Source organism: Rousettus aegyptiacus, unplaced genomic scaffold, assembly GCF_014176215.1.
Source record: "Rousettus aegyptiacus isolate mRouAeg1 unplaced genomic scaffold, mRouAeg1.p scaffold_m13_p_1, whole genome shotgun sequence".
Lineage (NCBI taxonomy): Eukaryota > Metazoa > Chordata > Mammalia > Chiroptera > Pteropodidae > Rousettus > Rousettus aegyptiacus.
In genome coordinates, this window is record NW_023416284.1 from 9,067,215 (window position 1) to 9,086,878 (window position 19,664).

The following is a 19,664-nucleotide window of genomic DNA, read 5'->3' on the forward strand; positions in this document are numbered from 1 at the left end:
ATCCTGTCACATGCAGGCAGCACGGTGTTCCACATCAGAGGCCCGGCCGGGCACCGCGTACTGCGGACGTGTCAGTGATGGTCAAAGGGCCATTAGGGCCTTGCCTGCTTCGCGCTTTGGTGCTCTGCCTCTGCCTGATCCTCTGCCCAGGCCTCAGATCGCACTAGAATGTTCAGCCTTTGCTGGGGCGGCTGCAGGAACAGAGTATTCACAGCAGCTGCCGAGAGCCAGGTGGGCCTTATGCTGCCGGCCCAAACATCTGAAGACTCTAGCAGTGAAGTGTCCTGTGGCTCCAAATCCAGGGAGAGAATGCCCGAGCGGGGTGGGTGAAGGCCGCGTCGAGCTGGCTGCCCTCCAGGGAGCGAGGATGTCACCTGTCAGATTTCAACACAGCAGGCTTGTTGATGAGGTCGGGCCAAGCTGGCAGCCAGTCCCCAAGCCACCATCATCCCCTCTCGTGGCTCACAGGAACGCCCTGGTCTGCAGCCACGATCACCTGACTCTCTTCCTGACCTTGGTGTCTGGGCTGGAGTTCATTCGATTCGACCTGGATCTGGTGAGACACCATGGCTCTCACCGGGGGTGGGGACGGGGAGTAAGGGGGGTGGGGTGGGCACGGGGTTTCATTTTTGGGGCCCTGCTCGGGGAGCCGGGCGGACGTGACTGGGCCTGAGCAGTGCAGGGTTTACTCAGGTGAGGGAAGGGTCGGGGTCCGAGCAGAGGGAGCGAGTGGAGGGCGGTCCTCTCTTGGCTTAAACTAAGGCCAGGATTCCTGGTTCGGCTGATTCCTTCCAACCTCTGTGCCAACTTGGAGAAAAGCCACACCGCCTGGGGTATCTCGGCACTGAAGTGCTCTCCTGGACGTTCAGGACGTGAGCATTTGACAGGGACGGTCCGTCCAGTGCCCCCTGGGGCCCTGGGAGTGTCACCGGCCCCGCGCTTCCCGGCCGCCCACGTCATGTGGTCCGGCCTCCTGCACTGTCACACACTGTTGGCCCTGGACGAGCTGACGGGACTCTGGAGCAGACACGTCAAGGTGGCTGCAGCTCCCCATCTGACCAAAGCCCCCAGTTCCTAGGTCCCTGTCCCATCAGCACAGACTGGAAAAGGAGCTCGGCTACCGAAAAGTAGTGAGGATCGGGGAAAACGAGCACCTCCCCCAGGGAAAGAGGTCCAGGAGGGGTTTGCAGGCACAGCTGGGTTCTGGCGTCTCTGCTGGCCTGGTTCACAGCCGGTCACGGTGCTCATTTTAGCAGCTCGTTGCTGAATTTAGTACCATTAGCCCATTGATTTCCCACAGAAAAACCAGGTGGGGGAGGGGACAGCAGGCAGATCCGTGGCCCCCAGAGGCCTCGTGTTCAGCCCCGCCCCCCCCCCCAAGGCCTCCCACCACCAAAGCTACCTCCTCCCCTCTCTCCTCAGGATGCCCCTTACTTAGACCTGGCCCCCTACATGCCCGACTACTACAAACCTCAGTACCTGCTGGACTTCGAGGACCGCCTGCCCAGCTCGGTCCATGGCTCGGACAGCCTGTCCCTCAACTCCTTCAACTCCGTCACCTCCACTAACCTGGAGTGGGACGACAGCGCAATTGCCCCCTCCAGTGAGGGTAAGTGGCCTGGGGCACAGAGGAGCCACGCCTCGGCCGGGACACTGATTCTGGAGCCACTAAGGCAGGGCCGGGCCGGGTGACATCCTACTTGGCTGATTTTGGTCCGGTGGTTGAAATGTGAAGTTAAGCAGGATCAGTCATTCCCCCGTATCTGCATTGCCTCCAAATCCCTGTGGTGGCTAAGCTGATTCTGGGGATGAAAAAAATCAAAGGGTCTTATGAACGTTAGACCCTTTTCCAGAAGCTATAGCCACATGCCTGCGGGGAGGGGAGGTTCTGTCAAGGAAAGCGTGACCTGGAAACTCTTCCTGCTGGAGCAGGGGTGAGCGTGGCCTGTGGTGGGGAGGTTGTCCCATGATTCTAGGCAGAAAGAAGCTAAGGAAGGGTCGAGAGCCAGATAGGTGCAAAGTTTAGGGGGAGCCCTGCCCCCGTGCCTCTTGAGTCCATCCAATTTGAGTCCCTAATATGTCAACAATGATTGCATCTGTTGCATCAAAGACAAAAAGAACGTCATCACGACTGTGGGTCATTTTGTTGTCTTGATCCAACACCTTTCAAACCTTAGGCCCCTGCGTTCATTCACAAAACTGGCTCTTTCCCCACCTTTGTCCCACCCACGGGGAAACCAGGTCTCTTCATTACTGCGCCCCGCCTTGCCCCCAGGGGAGGGGATCCAAGCACAGGTCCAGCCCCTGAGCTCCCTAGAATTGCATCAGCACTGAAACCTTGACCTTTTTCTTTATTTCTAATTGTGCCCGTGGGTCACGTCCCGGGGGGAGGACGGTTACGCTGAGACTCGCCGTCAGCACGGCTTGCATTGCTCGTCGCACATGCAGAAGACGGCGAGCGGCTGGGTCTCCTCGGGGTGGACTCCGGGGCTGCCTTAGGAAGCAGAGGGACAGGCCTCGAAGGAGCAGCCAGACTGTCCCTTGACGGAGGTGTCCCCCTGCGCCCACCTCATCTCAGCTGCTGGCTGCAGGGGCAAAGAAGGCAGGGAGAGGGAAGAAGGTCAGGTGCAGTGGGGCCGCCTGGTTCTCCTCTGCCAGGACCAGCTTCCCTGCCCTCGGACGCCGCTCTAGCTGGTCAGAGGCGCCTGCGCCAGGGCCCGAGCTGAGGCAGCGGGCATCCTAATAAGTCCCCCTGAGGCGGTGGGATAAAACGGAGAAAGTTCAGTTTTTCCTCTCTCGTTTTCTCCCCATGTCTCCCACCCTGTCGTCCCCGCCCTCCCTGTCCTTCCACTGCCCGTTTCTAATCTCCAGTTTTGTCCCTCGTTTTTGTAGATTATGATTTTGGAGATGTGTTTCCAGCAGTGCCGTCTGTACCCAGCACAGACTGGGAAGGTGGGACAGAGTCCACTATTACCCTCTTTTCCTGTTTTGCAACGTTTCCATGCCAAGCTTGCTGCATGACTCAAAATCAGCTCCTTATTTATAATAACGTCAATGATCATAATAAAGACAAGTTTGGTGTTCTACTAGATGGAATTCTGCAGTAGGAGAACTCGACCTTTAGCCCTAGACACATTCCCTCTGCCAAGGGCGGGACTCCTGCCTCTGCAGTGGCCACACGGAGCCGCTAAGTGACTGCTTTTCAGGGACACACAGATTCCCCCTTCCCGATTCTGATGCCGACTTGTGAGGCACTGGTGGCCTGACTTGTCTGGAAAGCAATGCCTTTGGACATGTGAGTTGCAAGCTCCTGTAGGTCAGATGAGCTCCTGTGTCAGGAGCATCAAGAAGCAAAGGCAGAGGGCTTGGTTCCTTCAGTCCGTTCTTAATGACTTCCTCTTGGATATTGTTTGAAAGAGGCTGAGGTCCAGATGGGAGAAATTGCCCACGTACAGCTGAAACGTCCTATAGGGAGATTCTCCGGCTCTTCTTGAGGCGTAGTGAAATAAAATCTGTCCACCCTCCCACCGTGTCCACTAGGTGGCAGTACTGCCCGGGCAGCTTCCTACTCCCTCGCCTCGCTTCTGGGCTTGTGAAAATGTATGAAGCTGTATTCCCCAGGCTCCCATGATTACTCAAAGCATAGGGCATGTTTCTGAGAAGGTTAATGCTTCCTCCTTAAATCTGAGCTTTTTGCTCTGTGGGCCGCTTGCCGGGGAGGCCAGCCTCTGAGGAGGAGGGACAAGGCGCTTTCCCCACTGCCCCGCAGCTGGCCCCTCGTCGTTAGAGCAATGATCTCTAAGTAACAGGTGACAGATGATCTTTTCCCAAGTAACATGCATATGAAATCACTTAAGTTTGAGGGAAATAAGATACAGCATCGGGAAAAATAAGTTGTGTCATTTGGCCAAGCGGGTAGCACGGAAGAATCCATCCCCCTTTCTAGTTCCGGTCGGCTTGCCGTCCAGAATTCCATCGTGACATCATCGATCCTGTCGGCCTCTGCTTGCAGCACACCTGCTGGTCATTGACACGTCCCCCTCTGGGTCTAACCACTAACAGCCTCCCCGCCCCCAGCTCCTTGCTGCCTGTTGCGGTCACTTGCCGCGCAGGGCCTGGCCGTGCTCACAGCCCTGCGGAGCTCCCTGCGCCCCGAGGACTAACAGCCCTGTTGCACTGCTTGCTCGGGCCGCCGGGCTCCAGGGCCGGGCGAGATGCGATCCAGCGGGGGTCGAATTGCTCTCTTGAGTTCCCGGCGCATGCCCTGGATGCTCACCTCAGGGGGTCTCGGTCTTCGACTCAGACCTGAGGACGGCTAGACGTGGGGGCAGCGCCAAACTCCGGGGATGGGGTGGCTGTTCCATAGACCTTGGCTCGCTCACAGGACCGGTGGGTACCCCGGCCTCGACACCCGCCGTGTCCGGCGGTCTGCTCCCTCACCTCTCCGACTCCTCCCGTGAGCGGCCGCAGACCTCCAGGGCTGGAACCAGAACACGTGGGCTTTGCAGGAAGCTTCCTGGAGACAGAAGGGCAAGGTTTTCTGCATCTGGGACCACAGGCTCTGTGGTCCCAGGACATCAGAAGAAAGTCTCATATGTTGCTAGGGATTTTCACAGACAGAGCTGGCAATTGCTTCTAGCCTCTTCCTCTATTCTTATATTAAAAGACAGTGTACTTTTTAAAAAATATGAGTGACGTGCTGGCTTAGCAGACAGCTGCCAGTGGTTTCCAAGATCCACTAAGAAGCAGCTGGGCTCTTCCAGACGGGGCTGAGGGTAGGGGGCAGGCTCGCCACGTCTCCTGGGCAGGTAATGGCCAGCAAGACGTGTGTACACTGCCTAATGGAGCGAGAGTGGCCACACGTCCCCTGCCATTAACCCTCATCCGGGCCGCTCCACCGGCCGGGCTTCAGTCCTCTGCTTTGGTGGCTCCCATCGCCACCAGGGAAGTGCGCTGTGTGCTGTACCTCTCCACGTCCTGTCCCAGTGTCGCTGGTTGGTGGGTGGTTGGGGTAAACCAGCTCCATCCACTCTGGAGGGGCAGGAGCATCCTCCACCCGCCTTGTCCCCCGCGTGGAGCAGGGGTAAGAGTGGACCAGCAGGTGAGCTGAGGCTTGAATGAAACCGAGTTCTCAGCACACCCCTTAAAGGGGCGCTGGTCTTGCCCCCCCGAGTGTGCAGACAGGTTGCCGGCGAGGCACCGTCGGGGAGCAGCCACCCGCTCACCGCTCTCGTCCCCTCCGCATCTCGTTCTCTCTCCGGTGCTCCGGCTCCTCTCTGAGCTTCCCCGCGCTCCTCACCCCTTGGGCTCCTCGTCCTGTCCTCTCAGCCTCTGCCCTCCGCCCCCCGTTTGCTCTGATTTCTGTTCTCTCTCTTGTTTCTTTTTGTCTGCCTCTGTTGGGGACGCTTCAGGGTATCTTGGCCCTGCCAGTGCCTCGTGGGCTAAAGGGGCTGCTGGTACCCTCTGACGTCCTCCGATGGCGGGCTCTGAGGCTCACCTGAGGGTGTGTGGCCCGTCTCCTCTTCCTGAGTCAGGGCCACCATCCCTGGGGGCTTCAGCCCGGAGCTCTTAACTCAAATTTGGCCAAATCGCCACAGCTCGAGGGCTCCCGATGGTGGTGACGATGGCAGTGAAGACGGTGGTCCCTCCAAGCGGCTCTTAAAGCACAAATCCCATGTCCTGTTGGGTTGGGGCTTCTGCTCTTGACACGGCCACCCCAGTCAGGTTTCCCTGGAGGGAAGTCACCTGCCTTCCTTGTGGGAGAAGGCATGCTTTGGGGGCCTGGGGGCCCCAGATGGTGTCTGATGGGCTGTGTCCTGTTTCCTGTCCTCGCAGACGGAGACTTCACTGACACTGTCAGTGGCCCCCGCTCCACCGCCTCAGACCCGACCAGCAGCAAGGCCTCCACCAAGAGTCCCACCCAGCGCCACAACCCCTTCAATGAGGACCAGGCAGAGACCGTGTCGTCCTCGGACACCACCCCTGTGCACACCACCTCTCAGGAGAAGGCGGAGTCCCAGGCTCTGGACTTGTCAGACCCCTGCACAGAGCTCGAAGTCATCAGGTCAGCGGGGTGGGAGGGGGGGGGGGGATTTCAGATGGACACCCTGGTGTCCGTCCCGTCCATTCCTAGCGTCGCTTTTTAGTCCACGCAGACTGGGACCCCCTTGAGGGCAGTTGGGCATCTTCCCGGAGACTGCCCCTCCCCTCCTTGGTAGTACTTCGAGCAAGAGGAAACGGCGGGTCCGAGCCCAGAGGTCAGGGGACACAGGCAACAGCCACAGCTAGCTTCTGGGGCCATGCCCCGGCTGCTGGGGCATTTGTCCAGTCCGTTCAGGACCAGAAAGCACTTTCGGACTGGACCTCTTTCCAAGGGAGTTCTTAGACATCAATGCACAATTTCCGAGATTTGTCCTAATTCTAGTTCAGCATGGCTCACTCATTCAAGGAAAAGTATCTTTGTCACATCGAGGGACATTGACGGGAAGGAGGAGGTGGATGACGAGTTGGGGAACCCTCGGCCCAGAGCCTGCTGGGCGCCCCGACCTCCCCTGGCTCCCGCTCTTGAAACTGTGCACGCTGAGCGAGAACATGTGCACGTCAAGCCTCTCCCCGAGGCTGCTGGCCAGTCCACCCCCACGCGACCAGAGCCAGGACGCCCACTCCCCCAGGCTGGGCCGCTCAGACCCAGGTCGCTTAGTCCCAGGAGCGGGTGCCAGGAGTTTGAGCCCCAAAGACTTCGAGTGCATTTCTGGTCACACTGTCCGCAGCGACACCTAACGGAAAGCAGGGTCGGCTCAAGGTCATTGCTCGCATGCTAAGGGGAGGGCTGGGCGGAGGGGCCACTGGTCTGACCCGGCGCCTGCTGCTCCCCAGCGCACAGCCAGCTGGAGTCGTAGGCCCTGTGCAGGGACCGGCCTCTGGCTGCCGCCGTCCGTGCCTCTCCAGGCCGGTCCCTGCCCCCGCCAGCCGCGGGGGACTCCTCGGGGCCCGGCCCACAGCTGTCCGCAGCGCAGGGCCTCACACCCAGCGCCACGCAGGGCCGTCGCGGCTCTGGCCGTGCCCACACAGGTCGCAGGCCACCTCCCTCGCCCCCGCCCGTCTCACGTCCCTCATGCCGTGGTGCTCGGGTGTTCATTTCTCCCCATCACTTCTGTCCCAGGGTCACCAAGAAAAAGAAAACGGGCAAGAAGAAGAAGACCAGGTCGGATGAGGAAGCAAGTCCACTTCACCCAGCCTGCGCCCAGCACGCCGCAGCCAGGAGGGGCGACGGGGACAGCCACGTCAGCGGCCCAGGCCTTGGGCGGGCCTCGCCGGACACCCAGGAGGAGGCCGAGGGGCCCGGCAGCACCGCCGAGGGCAGCGAGCGCGCGGAGCCCAGCCAGATGGGCCTGCTCATCCCCGGGATGAAGGACACCGCCGTGGAGCGCGTGGGGCAGCCCCTGAGCAAGGTCATCGACCAGCTCAACGGGCAGCTGGACCCCCGCAGCTGGCGGCCCCACGTCGAGCCCTCAGACCACTCCTTTCGGACCGGCTCTCCGGGGGGTGCCCCGGAGAGGCCACCATCTTGCGACTTTAGCGAGGGGCTCCCAGCCCCCATGGACTTCTACCGCTTTACCGTCGAGAGTCCAAGCACTGTTACATCAGGTGGCAGCGACCATGACCCTGCAGGGCCTGGCCAACCGCTGCATGTTCCTGGTGGCCCTGCGGCTGCTGGCCAAGAAGAGGCAGGAGGAGGCGGAGAGGGACAGGCGCCTCGGCCCCTAAGGGACAGCTCAGGGGAGGATCAGGAGCCAGAGCCCCAGCAATTGGAGACCCAGTTGCCCCTGGTCATTGACGGGCCCGTGCCTGAGCCAGAGCCTGGGACCCAGGAGGCTCTTTGCCAGCTCAAGCGAGACCAGCCCAGCCCGTGTCTGAGCAGCGCCGAGGACTCTGGGGTGGAGGAGGGGCAGGGGAGCCCTTCTGAGATGACCCACTCGGCGGAGTTCAGGTGAGCAAGGCCGGCTGTGCGGCTCCTGTGAGAGACTCTCCCAGTCCTTGAAGCAGGGGACATTGGGTGTCTGTCTTCCAAATAAACTAAACATGACTCTTGGGAGCTCTAACCCGGGCTAGGAGGTAGGAAGGCGTGTGACCCTCCCCTGCCTCGTTTTCGTTCCTGGCTTGGGGCGGGGCCGCTGCAACCGTGTTGCCTCTGGGTGCCTGAACCGCCTCTGGGTTTCCGTATCACCTCAGGGTGCGTGGATGGCCTCTCTGGGCCTGTTTCACGTCTCCTACCCCTGCCCAGCCTGACACCTCGCTCCCCCCACACTTGTCCCTTCCACAGAGTAGACAACAACCACTTACTCCTGCTGATGATCCATGTGTTTCGGGAAAATGAGGAGCAGCTCTTCAGAGTAAGGCCTGGGAGGCGGGGAATGAGCAAGGGCGGCGCAGCTGGGCGGGGCAGGGGGCGGGGCCGGCGGCTTAGCCTCTGGGGAGGGCGGGGTAAGCGTCCCGGGGGCGGGGCTGCAGTACCCGACCTGTCTGCTGGGACCTTGCAGATGATCCGGATGAGCACGGGGCACATGGAGGGCACCCTGCAGCTGCTGTACGTGCTGCTCACTGACTGCTATGTCTACCTGCTCCGGAAAGGTGCCTGCCGCCCCCTTTCCCTAAGCCCCCCCGCACCCCGAGGGTCTCTCAACCTCCTGGCGCCTGGTGATGAAAATGCTCGCAGTCCCAGCAGCCCCAAGGCGTGAGCCCTTCAGGATCGCAGGGCACGGCCGGGTCTTAGAAAATGGAGCAGGGGCCGTGAAAAGAGGCCACCGCAGGTGCTAGACATAGGTTCTCCTCTCGCAGGGGCCACAGAGAAGCCGTACCTGGTGGAAGAGGCCGTTTCTTACAATGAACTTGACTACGTGTCGGTGAGTTGAGGCCCCGCAGTTGGTGTTTGCTGCAGGGCGTGGCTCCTCAGGTCACCCACCCTCAGAGCTGCAGAGCAAGGCATGTCCCCTGCCACAGCCCCCAGGGTGGGCGCCAGCTGATCTCTGAGCAGCTTCCGTATGTGATGCTGAGCCTAAGAACCAAGCTCGAATCCGCCTCTTCTTCTGCTGTATTTCTGACCACCTCTCCCTAACTCATGCCAGGGTCCCTTGGCGACCCTCAGGGTGGCCTTCCTCCCTCCCCAGCCAGCCCTCAGTCTGGCTGTGGCTGCCTCTTCTGCCAGGCAGTGGCCAAGCCCTGCGTTCATGCGAGGGTGTGGCTTCCGGCAGGTGGGCCTGGACCAGCAGACGGTGAGGCTGGTGTGCACCAACCGCAGGAAGCAGTTTCTGCTGGACACGGCTGACGTGGCCCTGGCTGAGTAAGTGACAGGCGCCACCTTCCGCTGAGCTGGTGTGGCCGTGCCCCGGACTCCCCGCCCTCGGGGGGTGGAGCGTGGGAAGTGGGTACGGAGCTGCTCTCTCTGGAGCCTACAAGCTGGTCAGAAAGGCAGGGAAGTGAACAGACCCTGGACAATTGACTCGTGGCCAACCCAGGTGACCTGCAGAGAGGGAGGGTTCTGGCATGAGTCACCTGACAGGAAAGAAAGCACAAGCCATGCTGCTGGACGCTACATGCCCCGCCCCCACACGCGCACTTCCCTACGGACACGGCGTGTGATGAGATCAGGTCGTTGTCCACCGTGTCCCCTCGGCTTGTCTTCCCTCACTGTCACCACCCAAGGCCCCTTGGTCACTGGGATTGGTTAGACCTTTTCCAAGTCACCATCGGATGACCACGGACTGCTACCCCGTCGTTGCCCTGCACGCCGCCCTCAGCTCAGGTTCCGGCCAGGTGCCTGCCCCAAGTATCTGTCACCCCTGCAGGCCAAAAGCCCTCAACAATGAGCCTTATCTTTTTGAGGGGTGGGGGCCCCCCAGGCCTCTGACAGCAAACTCCACTCCCCGTGCAGATTCTTCTTGGCTTCTTTGAAGTCCGCCATGATCAAAGGCTGCCGAGAACCACCATACCCCAGCGTCCTGACCGATGCCACCATGGAGAAGCTGGCGCTGGCCAAATTTGTGGCTCAGGAATCTAAGTGTGAAGTAAGAACCCAGGGAGGAGGGGGCGTCCCTGAGACACCAGCCCTGGCGTTAGAGTCAGGAGGTACAAAGAGACGTCTTTAGCGTTTCTCCATCACCCGCCTGGGAGGGGCCGTCCTGCGCCCCCCCCCCATTCCTGCCTGCCTCCGCACTCGGGGTGTGTCCACACTCTCTCAGTGGCCGCTCCTGGTGCTGGCCCAGACCTCACTGCTCTGTCCGCTGCCCCCTCCCCAGGCGACCGCTGTCACTGTGCGCTTCTACGGGCTTGTGCACTGGGAGGACCCCGCGGACGAGTCTCTGGGCCCTGTTCCCTGCCACTGCTCAGCCCCCGAGGGTGTCATCACCAAAGAAGGCATGCTGCATTACAAGGCAGGCACCTCCTACCTGGGCAAGGAGCACTGGAAGACTTGCTTCGTGGTGCTCAGGTGGGAGTCCCCGCAGCTCCAGCCTCGGGCTCCGCCCCGAGGTTGTTGGGCTGTCAGGGCCCCAGCAGAGAGAAAGGCCCAAAGCGGGTGGCTCCCTCCTCCCCAGGGCTGTGGAGTAGACATATCGCAGGATGTTAGAGCTTCTCTGTGAAGCCAGCCGTCTTTGGGACCCAGCCCGCCTCGCAGGCCTCAGGCGCAGACCTGGCCTGGGGCTACCCCGAGCTGCCCCCAGCGTGCCCAGGGAGCAGTGCCGCCTGCTGCCCCTCTGGAGTCCTTTTCCCGCCACTCCCCGCCACTGAAGGCAGGACCCCGGCCTCTGGGGTTCAGGGCCGCAACTTGTGGGGAGTCCCAGGGATCTGGGCTCTACCTGGCCCCCAGTTTTGGGGACAGGCCTCACCCCTGCATGTCGTGCCCTGCAGCAACGGGATCCTCTACCAGTACCCTGACCGCACCGATGTCACACCGCTGCTCTCAGTGAACATGGGGTGAGTGTCCCCGGCCATGGGGCTGGGCAGGTGTTGGGGTCCTGCATCGCTGCCTGAAGGTCAAGGGGCTCAGGCTGAGCCTGGGGCCCAGGGCCCCTCTTCTCCCCGGCTTGAGCTGGTTCTCCCTCTTGTCAGTTCAGCCTGCCCCCCTCAGTCCCGTGCCATCTGGCAGCCCTGACCAGCGCCCCGCATCCTGCCGAGCTGTGAGGGCTGCAGGAGCTCATGGGAGGGGGAGCAGGGGGAGGGGAGGCTTCCTCTCAGGAAAGCAAGAGGAGCCACACTCGCCTATACAGGGTCCAGTCTGACAGGGGAGCCAGGCCCCCGGTCTGACGGGGAGGCAGACCTGGGGAGCTCCTGACCTCAGGGGGAGGAACATGGACTCACACATTTGGAGAAAGCGTCGGCCTATAGAGGGAATATGAACGGTGTGCCCCGGTCCTGAGAGCTAAGACCCGATCCTCACCCCTTACCTGGCCGCGTCTAGTTATCTAGAAGGATCTTGGCGATTGTGGACATAAAAGGTGGCACGTGGCTTTAAGCCTCTCCTGAGAGCTAGAGGGGTCCGGACCACCTTCTGGTACCCTCCGGCCCGTGGGGCTATGGGGCAGGCCCTGTGTCCACATGCCTCGAGCGGCCGCGCCGAAGAGCCCCCACCCCGTGCCGCCCCCGCCTCCTCGCTCCCGTTTCACCCCTCCTCCTCTGGCCCAGGGGGGAGCAGTGCGGTGGCTGCCGGCGGTCCAACACCACGGATCGGCCCCACGCCTTCCAGGTCATCCTGGCCGACCGGCCGTGCCTGGAGCTGAGCGCCGACAGCGAGGCCGAGATGGCCGACTGGATGCAACACCTCTGCCAGGCCGTGTCCAAGGGGGTGAGCGCCTCCCGCTGCCACTCGCCGGGCCTCCTGACCCCATCCTGGGTCCCTTCCCCGAACCCACGTCAGTCACAGAGCAACCTGTGAGGACCAAGATAGGGGACTTCTGCGGGACAGCCCAGGAGCAGACCCTGGGGCTCAGGGCCGCCTGTGGCCTGGACACTCTGTCGCCCCATCCCCACCTGTACTCCTGAGGTGGGCGGGGCCTGCCTGACCTCTGGCTGGGCCCCTAGAATGGGGAGTTCTGGTGCAGACCAGCCCCGGCCCGGCCCCAGCTCGCCTCTCCTCGCTCTTCTGCCAATGCCCTTCAGGTCATCCCCCAGGGGGTGACTCCCAGCCCCTGCATCCCCTGCTGCCTGGTGATCACCGATGACCGCCTCTTCACGTGCCATGAGGACTGCCAGACCAGCTTCTTCCGCTCCCTGGGCACAGCCGAGCTGGCCGACATCAGCGCCGTCTCCACGGAACCGGACCGGGAGTACTGTGTCTTGGTGAGTTGGGTGGGGGCCGCCGGAGGCAGGCCCCCAGGAAGGAGCATGGTGTCCGCTCACCTGGGCCCCGGCTCTCCGCAGGAGTTCTCCCGGGACAGCCAGCAGCCCCTCCCGCCCTGGGTTATCTACTTGAGCTGTACGTCTGAACTGGAACGATTCCTGTCTGCACTGAACGCTGGGTGGAAAACCATCTATCAGGTACCCAGCCACCCAGGGCCCTGTGGAGTAGAGCCATTCCCTAGGGAATAGAGCCCTGTGTGGCACAGACCGAGGCAGGAGTTGGGCACCTGGGGACAGCACTGTACCTATAGCTCCAGGGCAGACTGAACATTTAGGGTCAAAGGGTAGCCCTGCCCCGCAGTCAGTCTGAGACTAAAGCTGAAAGCGGGACCCAAGAAATGCCATTCCTGACCTTGGTTCCAGTCAGAAAGCACATGTTAAGTGCCCACGGTGGGGCTGAGGCAGAGAGCCGTTCCAGGGGGGCAGGATGCTCACAGGGCGGAGCTCACTGGGGCGCAGGGCCTGCTGCGTGGGGCCCGCCTGACAGCTGGGGCCCTCCTTGGACGGAGGAGGCTCAGAGCATTGCCCCGTCGTCAGCCGCAGCCCCTCCTCGAAGGGCAGGAGAATCTAGCGACGTGGACACGGCCCTCACGGGGTCTCTGCACGCCCCACGCAGGTGGACCTCCCTCACAAGGCCATTCACGAAGCCTCCACCAAGAAGTTCGAGGACGCCCTGAGCCTCATCCACAGCGCCTGGCAGCGCAGCGACAGCCTCTGCCGAGGCAGAGCCTCCCGGGACCCCTGGTGCTGAGGCGGAGCTGGCTGGCGTCCTGGCGGGCGGGACAGGCGGCGCGCCAGGCGGCGCACACTGTTGACCCTGTGCCACCGTGCGGCTCGGGGCCCGGCTCCCGTCCCCATTCCACAGCCCACTCCTGCCACAGGCGGCCGAACCACCGAGTGGGGCTTGAAGCAGGGTCTGTCCCCTCCCGGGGACCCAGGATGGGGGCGGCGCACCGGGCAGGCGGGCACCAGGAAGCACAGGGACAGAGGGTCCGAGCCCTGTGGGCTCTGTGGTTGCACGGCCCGCTCCCTGGGCCCGGCGCCTCGGCGCACCCGACGAGACGGCGATGAGAACTCCAACTCCGAGGGGAGCAGGACGGGGAGGGCGGAGTCCCCTCTGCCTCCCCTGGGCCACCGTGGGGCCCCGGGTGCCCAGCCACCCTTGTTCGTGTTTGAACATTCGCCTGGCCGGGCGGGGGAGCTGGGACATGAGGCCTCAGTGCACGTCCTCGCTCGCTCCAGCCCCCAGCGCGCCGCCGCCTGCCTTCCGGGGCCGGGCCGGGGGCGGGAGGCCAGGCTGCCCCTCCGTGGCCGCCGGGAGGCCCTGCATGTCCATGGCCCCCTTCTCCTGCCTCTCCCTGAATCCGGCAGTGCCCAGGGACCCAGGAAGCAGGCCGTCTCCTTTCACAGGGAGCAGAGGCGAGGGAGGAGGGCTGGGAGAGGGTGCAGCCACCAGCCCGGTGTCCACATTGGTGCCTCCTGACTGTCCCCTGCTTGGCTGGAGCCAGACCCTTCCCAAGAGCTTGTCAGAGGCCTTCTGGGGGAAGGAATTAGGTGGTCTGGGTTTGGTTTTTTAAAATAAAATAGACATGTTATATTGCCAAGCCTTGTCACTGGCCCTTTTTGACCAGGGTGGAGGTGGGGACCCTCCAATCCCTCTTCTCAGGCCCCTTGGCCCTTCATTCTTCATCCTACAAATGTTCCGTCAGCTGCCCTGTGCCCACTCTGGGAGCACTGGGAACCAGATCCCCTGCGGCCCTCACCATCTGGAGAAACCAGACCCCGGAGTTTCTTGGCCTGAACTTTGCCCTCCCTCCTGTTTCCTGCAGTGACCAGGGCAGAGGCCACTCTAGTCTGGAGGCATGTCTCCCCTGCCAGGGCATGGAACTGCCACCTCCCCAGCCTCCGCAGCACGGGGGCGGGGCGGGGGGGGTGAGCAGAGGTAAAGGCAGGCTGCTCGGGATAAACAGACCGGTTTCAGGCTGTCCTCAAGGCCTCTTGCTGAGCTGCCGCCCCAGGGGCTGACCAGACGATGCCAGGCCTGACCGGCTAGGCAGAGCCCTGAGGCCCTCAAGCCGCTAGCACCGGGGCCCTCCAGGGCCTCACACAGGAAGAGGTGGGTGTGGAGGCTCCGGAAGCAGAGTTCCAGGCGGGGCGGTTCTGCCTCTTATTTTGACTGGGACCTGGGTGATTCAGGGTGGCTCTGGCAGGAGAGGGCTGTTCTGCGGAGAGAGGCCAAGGTGGGCAGGGTGGTGCTGGCCCCCGGGTGAGCAGCCTGGCTCCTCATGGTGCCGAGGAGTGGAAGGGCCCTTATTACCAGGCACAGAAGGCCATTTGCATGTCCGGGGCTCCCCCCCGGGAGGAGGGTAGGACTCAGGGGCAAGTCCTTACCAAGCAAGTGACCAAAGCCACTAGTCCCTCCTTGAGACACAACAGCCCTTATTTTTCCATCTCCTATCCACCCGGAGCCCCCAAGGAAGGGGGCGGGGGCGGGGGAGGGCCGCCTTTTATTGGCTGAAGCACTGTGGTGGGCACGTTCTTCACACATCTCTCATCCTCCGAAGGAGCTCTGAAGTGGGTACCGATGTCCCCCTTTTACAAATGGAGAAACTGAAGCTCAGAAGAAAGAAGCGACGTGCCCAGGGCACGCATGATCACAGAGCCTGGGGTTCCAGACCAGCCCTCTACCTCTGCGCTCACTGACCAGGGGGACCCGGGACTGCGAGAGCCGGATCAGAAAACAGTCCAGGAAAGGAGACATCACACAAAATGTGGCAGGGGTGGGACCGCGGCAGTTGCTGAGTCGCCGGGGCACTGTGCCAGGAGCCTCCCGAGCTCTGAGCTGCAGCAGGACTGGCTAAGCCAGAGGCAGGGCAGAGGCACCAGCCCTTTGCCCCAGGGATAGAGGGAGGGCAGGACTAGAAGAAGGTCAGAAGGATGTGTCTGGGCTGATTGGCACCTTCTCCCCGCCCCCAACCTCCCTCAGGTCCCAGGTGACCTTTCCCCCAGATCCCAGGGTCCAGGCCCGTCCCTGACAGGAGGTGTGGAGAACAGAAGCAGCTGGGATTGGTCAGAGCTGGTGGGGGGTGTGTCCCAAGCCTACCGACAGCGAGGGGCCACGGAGCTGAGCAGGTGGCCTCTGGAGAGAGAACTCCGTAGCCGTAGCGCCTGGTAGCTGCTGCAGGCCTGTCCCAGCCGGACCGCTGCCCTCCAGACATGGCCCCAGGCCTCCTCAGCCCCCAGCCCTGTGGCCTTTTGGGGGTGCAGAAAGCCTAAGTGGTGCACCCCAGAGGCCCTGACTATGCCCCTGACCAGGACACAGCCGGCCGCTGGCGCAGAGGACATGGAAACAGTGGCCCCAGCTGTGGACCTAGTGCTGGGCGCCTCGGCCTGTTGTCTGGCCTGTGTCTTCACCAACCCTCTGGAGGTGGTGAAGACTCGGCTGCAGCTGCAGGGGGAGCTGCAGGCCCCGGGCACCTACCCTCGGCCCTACCGGGGCTTGGTGGCCTCTGTAGCTGCCGTGGCCCGTGCGGACGGGCTGTGCGGCCTGCAGAAGGGACTGGCTGCCGGCCTCCTCTACCAGGGCCTCATGAACGGCGTCCGCTTCTACTGCTATGGCTTAGCCTGCCAGGCTGGCCTCGCTCAGCAGCCAGGTGGCACCGTGGTCGCAGGTGCTGTGGCCGGGGCTCTGGGAGCCTTCGTGGGGAGCCCTGCTTACCTGGTGAGTGCCTTGTCTCCACTCTCTACCACCCTGTGACCCAGTTCCCTCTGGGGCTCCGAAGCTTCCCCGGGCTGGTTTCAGTGGACAGGTAGGGCGGGGCAGGTTGGGTGGGGCTGCTCTCCTGAACATCCCCGTCCAGACCTGGAATTTTCCCCTTGCCCCCATCATCACTCCCCTGGGGTCCCCGTCGTCCTGCAGGTCCTGAGCCAGAGTAGGGGCAGAGGGTAGCAGGGGATGTGCTGGCTCAAACCCACGTGGCCGCTTGCGTGGCCTGTGCGAGTTAAGGGTCAAGCTTCCGCGGAGCCAGGGCCTGCGTCACAGGCAGGGGGCGGCACCCTCGTCATCTCGCTCACTCCTCGGGACAGCTTCTCCAGGCTGAGCAGGCAGCCTGGAGGAGGCTGAGTAACTTGCCCCAGGTCACGTGAGGTGCAGGCCCAGGAGTCTCACCCCACCCTGTGTGTAAGCTGCGGTGCGGGCTCAGGGAGGTCCAGGCGTCAGGACACAGGGAGGGATGCCCTCCGCACAGAGCTTGGCCAGGCTGTCCCAGGGCTCCCTCCTCAGGCCCTCTGTCACCTTCGCTTTCACAGGTCAAAACGCAGCTGCAGGCCCAGACGGTGGCTGCGGTGGCCGTGGGGCACCAGCACCCCCACCAGGTGGGACCATCGCTCCCCAGGGCTCCTGCGGCTGGATGGGCTCCTGGGCTGGCAGGGGCTGCACAGTGACCCTGTGCCTTCTCCCCGCAGAGCATCCGGGGTGCCATGGAGACCATCTGGCGGCAGCAGGGCCTGGCAGGGCTGTGGAGGGGCGTGGGTGGGGCTGTGCCCCGAGTCACGGTCGGCTCAGCTGCCCAGCTGGCCACCTTCGCCTCTGCCAAGGCCTGGGTGCAGGAGCAGCAGGTGAGGGGCCGGGGCACCTGCGCCCACCCAGAAACACAGGGGCGAGGAGGGCTCCCTGCCTCCTTTCTCCTTGTCTGAGTCTGAATCACAGTCTGACATCTCCAGCTAGACCCCCACATCGCAGGGGCTGGTGACAGACCAGTATTGCGTCCAGCAGGAATGGGGGGGGGTCAGCAGTGAACCCTGAAGCTGTGAAGGAGCTGGGGGGGAGATTGGGGATGGGGAGGGGCCTGGCCTGCTCCCCTTCCGCAGCTCTTCCGGCCTCCAGGTGGAGGCTGCTGCGGGTGTCAGCAGCCTGTTCCATCCCCATAGTGGCTCCCAGAGGACAGCTGGCTGGTGGCCCTGGCTGCAGGCATGATCAGCAGCGTGGCTGTGGTTGCAGTCATGACCCCGTTTGATGTGGTCAGCACTCGGCTATACAATCAGCCCGTGGATGGAGCTGGCAAGGTGAGCAGGGGACCAGGTGGTGAGGATGCAGGTAGCTGGAAGAGCACCCTGCCCCCCCCAGCACACACACAGCCAGAGAGACACAGACATGTGACCTCCGCGCGCACACATGCATTCCGTCTGTGTGCTGAGCACCCGGCTTTCAGGCGCATGCCAAGCACTCTGGCAGCTGGATTTTATTCCATCCTCACAACCACCTGCATTTTCCTGATGAGGAAACCGAGGCTCAGAGATAACAAGTCCCTTGCCTGATGTCACCCAGCTGGTAAGTGGAGGAGGAGCCTGAACTGAAATCCAGGCCTGACCCCACGGCCTCACAGACACACACCAGCCATCACGTGCCCTGGCACATGATTGCCCAGTACACAGGTGCCCTCCACAGGGAGAGTCAGGGAGGAAACCCACCTGTGCGCCACCAGCCAGGCCGAGCCCCTGGCAAGGGCTGTGGCTGCCTAGAGGAAGAGACCCCTTTCATAATTTTGCAACCTGAAGGGCCATCTATCTAGCTGGGGGAAGCAACTTTTCTGATGTGCCCCAGAGACCCTTACACACAAACAGAGCCCGTTGCACCAGCCAGGGCCCTGCATGTGATGCCCACCCCATATCTGTCCCCAGGGCCAGCTGTATGGGGGCCTCGCCGACTGCCTGGTAAAGATCTGGCAGCAGGAGGGCCCCCTGGCGCTCTACAAGGGTTTGGGCACCGGCTACCTGCGCCTGGGCCCCCACACCATCCTCAGCATGCTCTTCTGGGATGAGCTCCGGAAACTGGCCACGCGGGGCCGGCACCAGGACACCTAGGCGGCGTCCCTCACCCCGAATCCTGGTGCAGCCTGGCGCCCCGCTCCAACTGGGCCCAGGGAAAGCATGGACAGCGCTGGTCAGCGCAGGCCTGTGGCCCACCACTCCACTCACTCTCTTCTCCAGAAAGTTCTCTTCCCTTCCTTCTCTGTTTGGGGTCGCCTTGTCCCAGAGCCTTACTACTCATTGTTAGAAAGCCCGCTCCCGAGCATCGCCATGAGCTGGGTCACTTACATGCATCAGCTCGCTTTGTCCTCAGACGACTGCATGAGGTGGTAAAATCCTCTTTTACTGGTGAAGAAGTCGAGGCTCAGAAAGGTGAAGTGTTTTTGACCAAAGCCACACAGCTTCGACGTGGCAGAGGCAGGACTAGAACTCAGTTCTGCCCAGCCCGGAACTGTGCGAGAACTGAACTCAGCAAGACCAGGACTGTGGGGTCTGGAGTCCCCCCTGAGGGAGGCCCCAGGGCACACCGGGAGGCCAGAGTGTCACATCTGAGTTAGTCTGCTGGGGAGGCTGTAACAAAGTCCTCGGACTGGGCAGCTTATACGATAGAAAGTTATTTCCTCACAATTCTGGAGGTTAGGTGTCCGAGACCAAGGTGCCAGCGAGGTTGGTTTCTTCTGAGGCCTTGACTCGTAGACGGCTGGTCTCTCTCTGAGTCCTCTCATGGACATTCCTCTGCGCATGTCCGTGCCCTAATCACACTTCCTATAAGGACACGAGCCATACTGGGTAGGGCCCACCCTAGTGATCTCACGTTAACTTCATTACCTCTTTAAAGACCGCCATCTCCAAATACAGTCGCATTCTGAGGCCCTTGGGGGTCAGGGCTTCAGTATAGAGATGTGGAGGAGAGACATGATTCGGCCCATGGCATCGATTAAGGGCTCCTCCGGAGCCCCTCCTGGGTGCCCTGCACTGCGGGCATCCTCCAGATCCTCATGACAGCTTGGAAAGGGACCCCCTCGAGGTGCTCGTGGTTCAGATGAGGACGCTGAGGCCCGGGCCAGGGAGGCGACTCCCCCAAGGAGTAGCAGAGCTAGATGTCCTCGTCCTGGCATCCTGAACTGCCTTTCCTGCCACACCCCATGTCTTGGAAGACTGCTCCCCAGGAGCGCTCCAACCACACACTCCAAACCAATAAAGTTTTCTATTTTGTTTACTTCAACGACTCCTCTTTGCCGGCAGCCTCAGTCTCCCCCACCCCTGCACCCCTGCCCTTTGGCTCTCTACTTAGTCTGGGAAAGGAGGAGGATCTAAAAGAATTTGTCAGGCCAGCCCCACCCCGTCCGGCCCAGGGGAGGCCTGCCACCTAGCGGACACAGGGAGGATGGTCACGGCATCCTCCTGAGGCTGAGACCCAGAGGGCCCAGAGCTGGACCCCAGAGCAGTGGGTGGGGGGATAG

At 62.3% G+C, this 19,664-nt stretch overlaps 2 protein-coding genes across 5 annotated transcripts in view; both read left to right on the top strand.

The window, feature by feature from the left end:
• The window catches only part of PLEKHM2 (pleckstrin homology and RUN domain containing M2), a 34,045-nt gene extending 20,048 nt beyond the window's left edge, over positions 1-13,997 (top strand). Inside the window, exons 5-20 of one of the 2 annotated variants that reach the window (XM_016128309.2) lie at positions 469-556; positions 1,423-1,609; positions 2,893-2,952; positions 5,836-6,064; positions 7,163-7,990; positions 8,324-8,393; positions 8,541-8,631; positions 8,839-8,903; positions 9,252-9,340; positions 9,932-10,064; positions 10,296-10,486; positions 10,906-10,971; positions 11,680-11,839; positions 12,154-12,333; positions 12,415-12,531; positions 13,010-13,997. In XM_016128309.2, coding sequence (XP_015983795.1) covers positions 469-556; positions 1,423-1,609; positions 2,893-2,952; positions 5,836-6,064; positions 7,163-7,990; positions 8,324-8,393; positions 8,541-8,631; positions 8,839-8,903; positions 9,252-9,340; positions 9,932-10,064; positions 10,296-10,486; positions 10,906-10,971; positions 11,680-11,839; positions 12,154-12,333; positions 12,415-12,531; positions 13,010-13,144 — 2,689 coding nt within the window. In that variant the 3' untranslated portion in view covers positions 13,145-13,997. Of the gene's footprint in view, positions 1-468; positions 557-1,422; positions 1,610-2,892; positions 2,953-5,835; positions 6,065-7,162; positions 7,991-8,323; positions 8,394-8,540; positions 8,632-8,838; positions 8,904-9,251; positions 9,341-9,931; positions 10,065-10,295; positions 10,487-10,905; positions 10,972-11,679; positions 11,840-12,153; positions 12,334-12,414; positions 12,532-13,009 lie in introns of those variants that run through there. The other variant, XR_001594870.2, reaches the window with a different exon arrangement.
• A 113-nt stretch (positions 13,998-14,110) lies between these two features.
• Positions 14,111-19,420, top strand: SLC25A34 (solute carrier family 25 member 34). Of its 3 annotated transcripts, none has more exons than XM_016128316.2 (5): positions 14,111-16,114; positions 16,702-16,767; positions 16,858-17,010; positions 17,323-17,457; positions 18,073-19,420. In XM_016128316.2, the coding sequence occupies exons 1-5, from the start codon at positions 15,695-15,697 to the stop codon at positions 18,253-18,255; spliced, it is 957 nt and encodes a 318-aa protein (XP_015983802.1). In that variant the 5' UTR covers positions 14,111-15,694; the 3' UTR covers positions 18,256-19,420. The 3 variants fall into 3 exon arrangements, with proteins under 3 accessions (XP_015983802.1, XP_015983801.2, XP_015983800.2); XM_016128315.2 differs by having other exon boundaries at positions 17,323-17,722; positions 18,073-18,188; XM_016128314.2 differs by having other exon boundaries at positions 17,323-18,189.
• Positions 19,421-19,664: the final 244 nt, after the last annotated feature.

What these genes read in the sequence shown, in the direction of transcription:
- SLC25A34 (XM_016128314.2), top strand. Translation starts at nt 15,695, where the DNA reads ATGCCCCTGACCAGGACACAGCCGGCCGCTGGCGCAGAGGACATGGAA. An exon ending in TGGGGAGCCCTGCTTACCTG is followed by an intron (nt 16,115 to 16,701) that starts GTGAGTGCCTTG and finishes TCGCTTTCACAG; the next exon opens with GTCAAAACGCAGCTGCAGGC. An exon ending in GGCACCAGCACCCCCACCAG is followed by an intron (nt 16,768 to 16,857) that starts GTGGGACCATCG and finishes TTCTCCCCGCAG; the next exon opens with AGCATCCGGGGTGCCATGGA.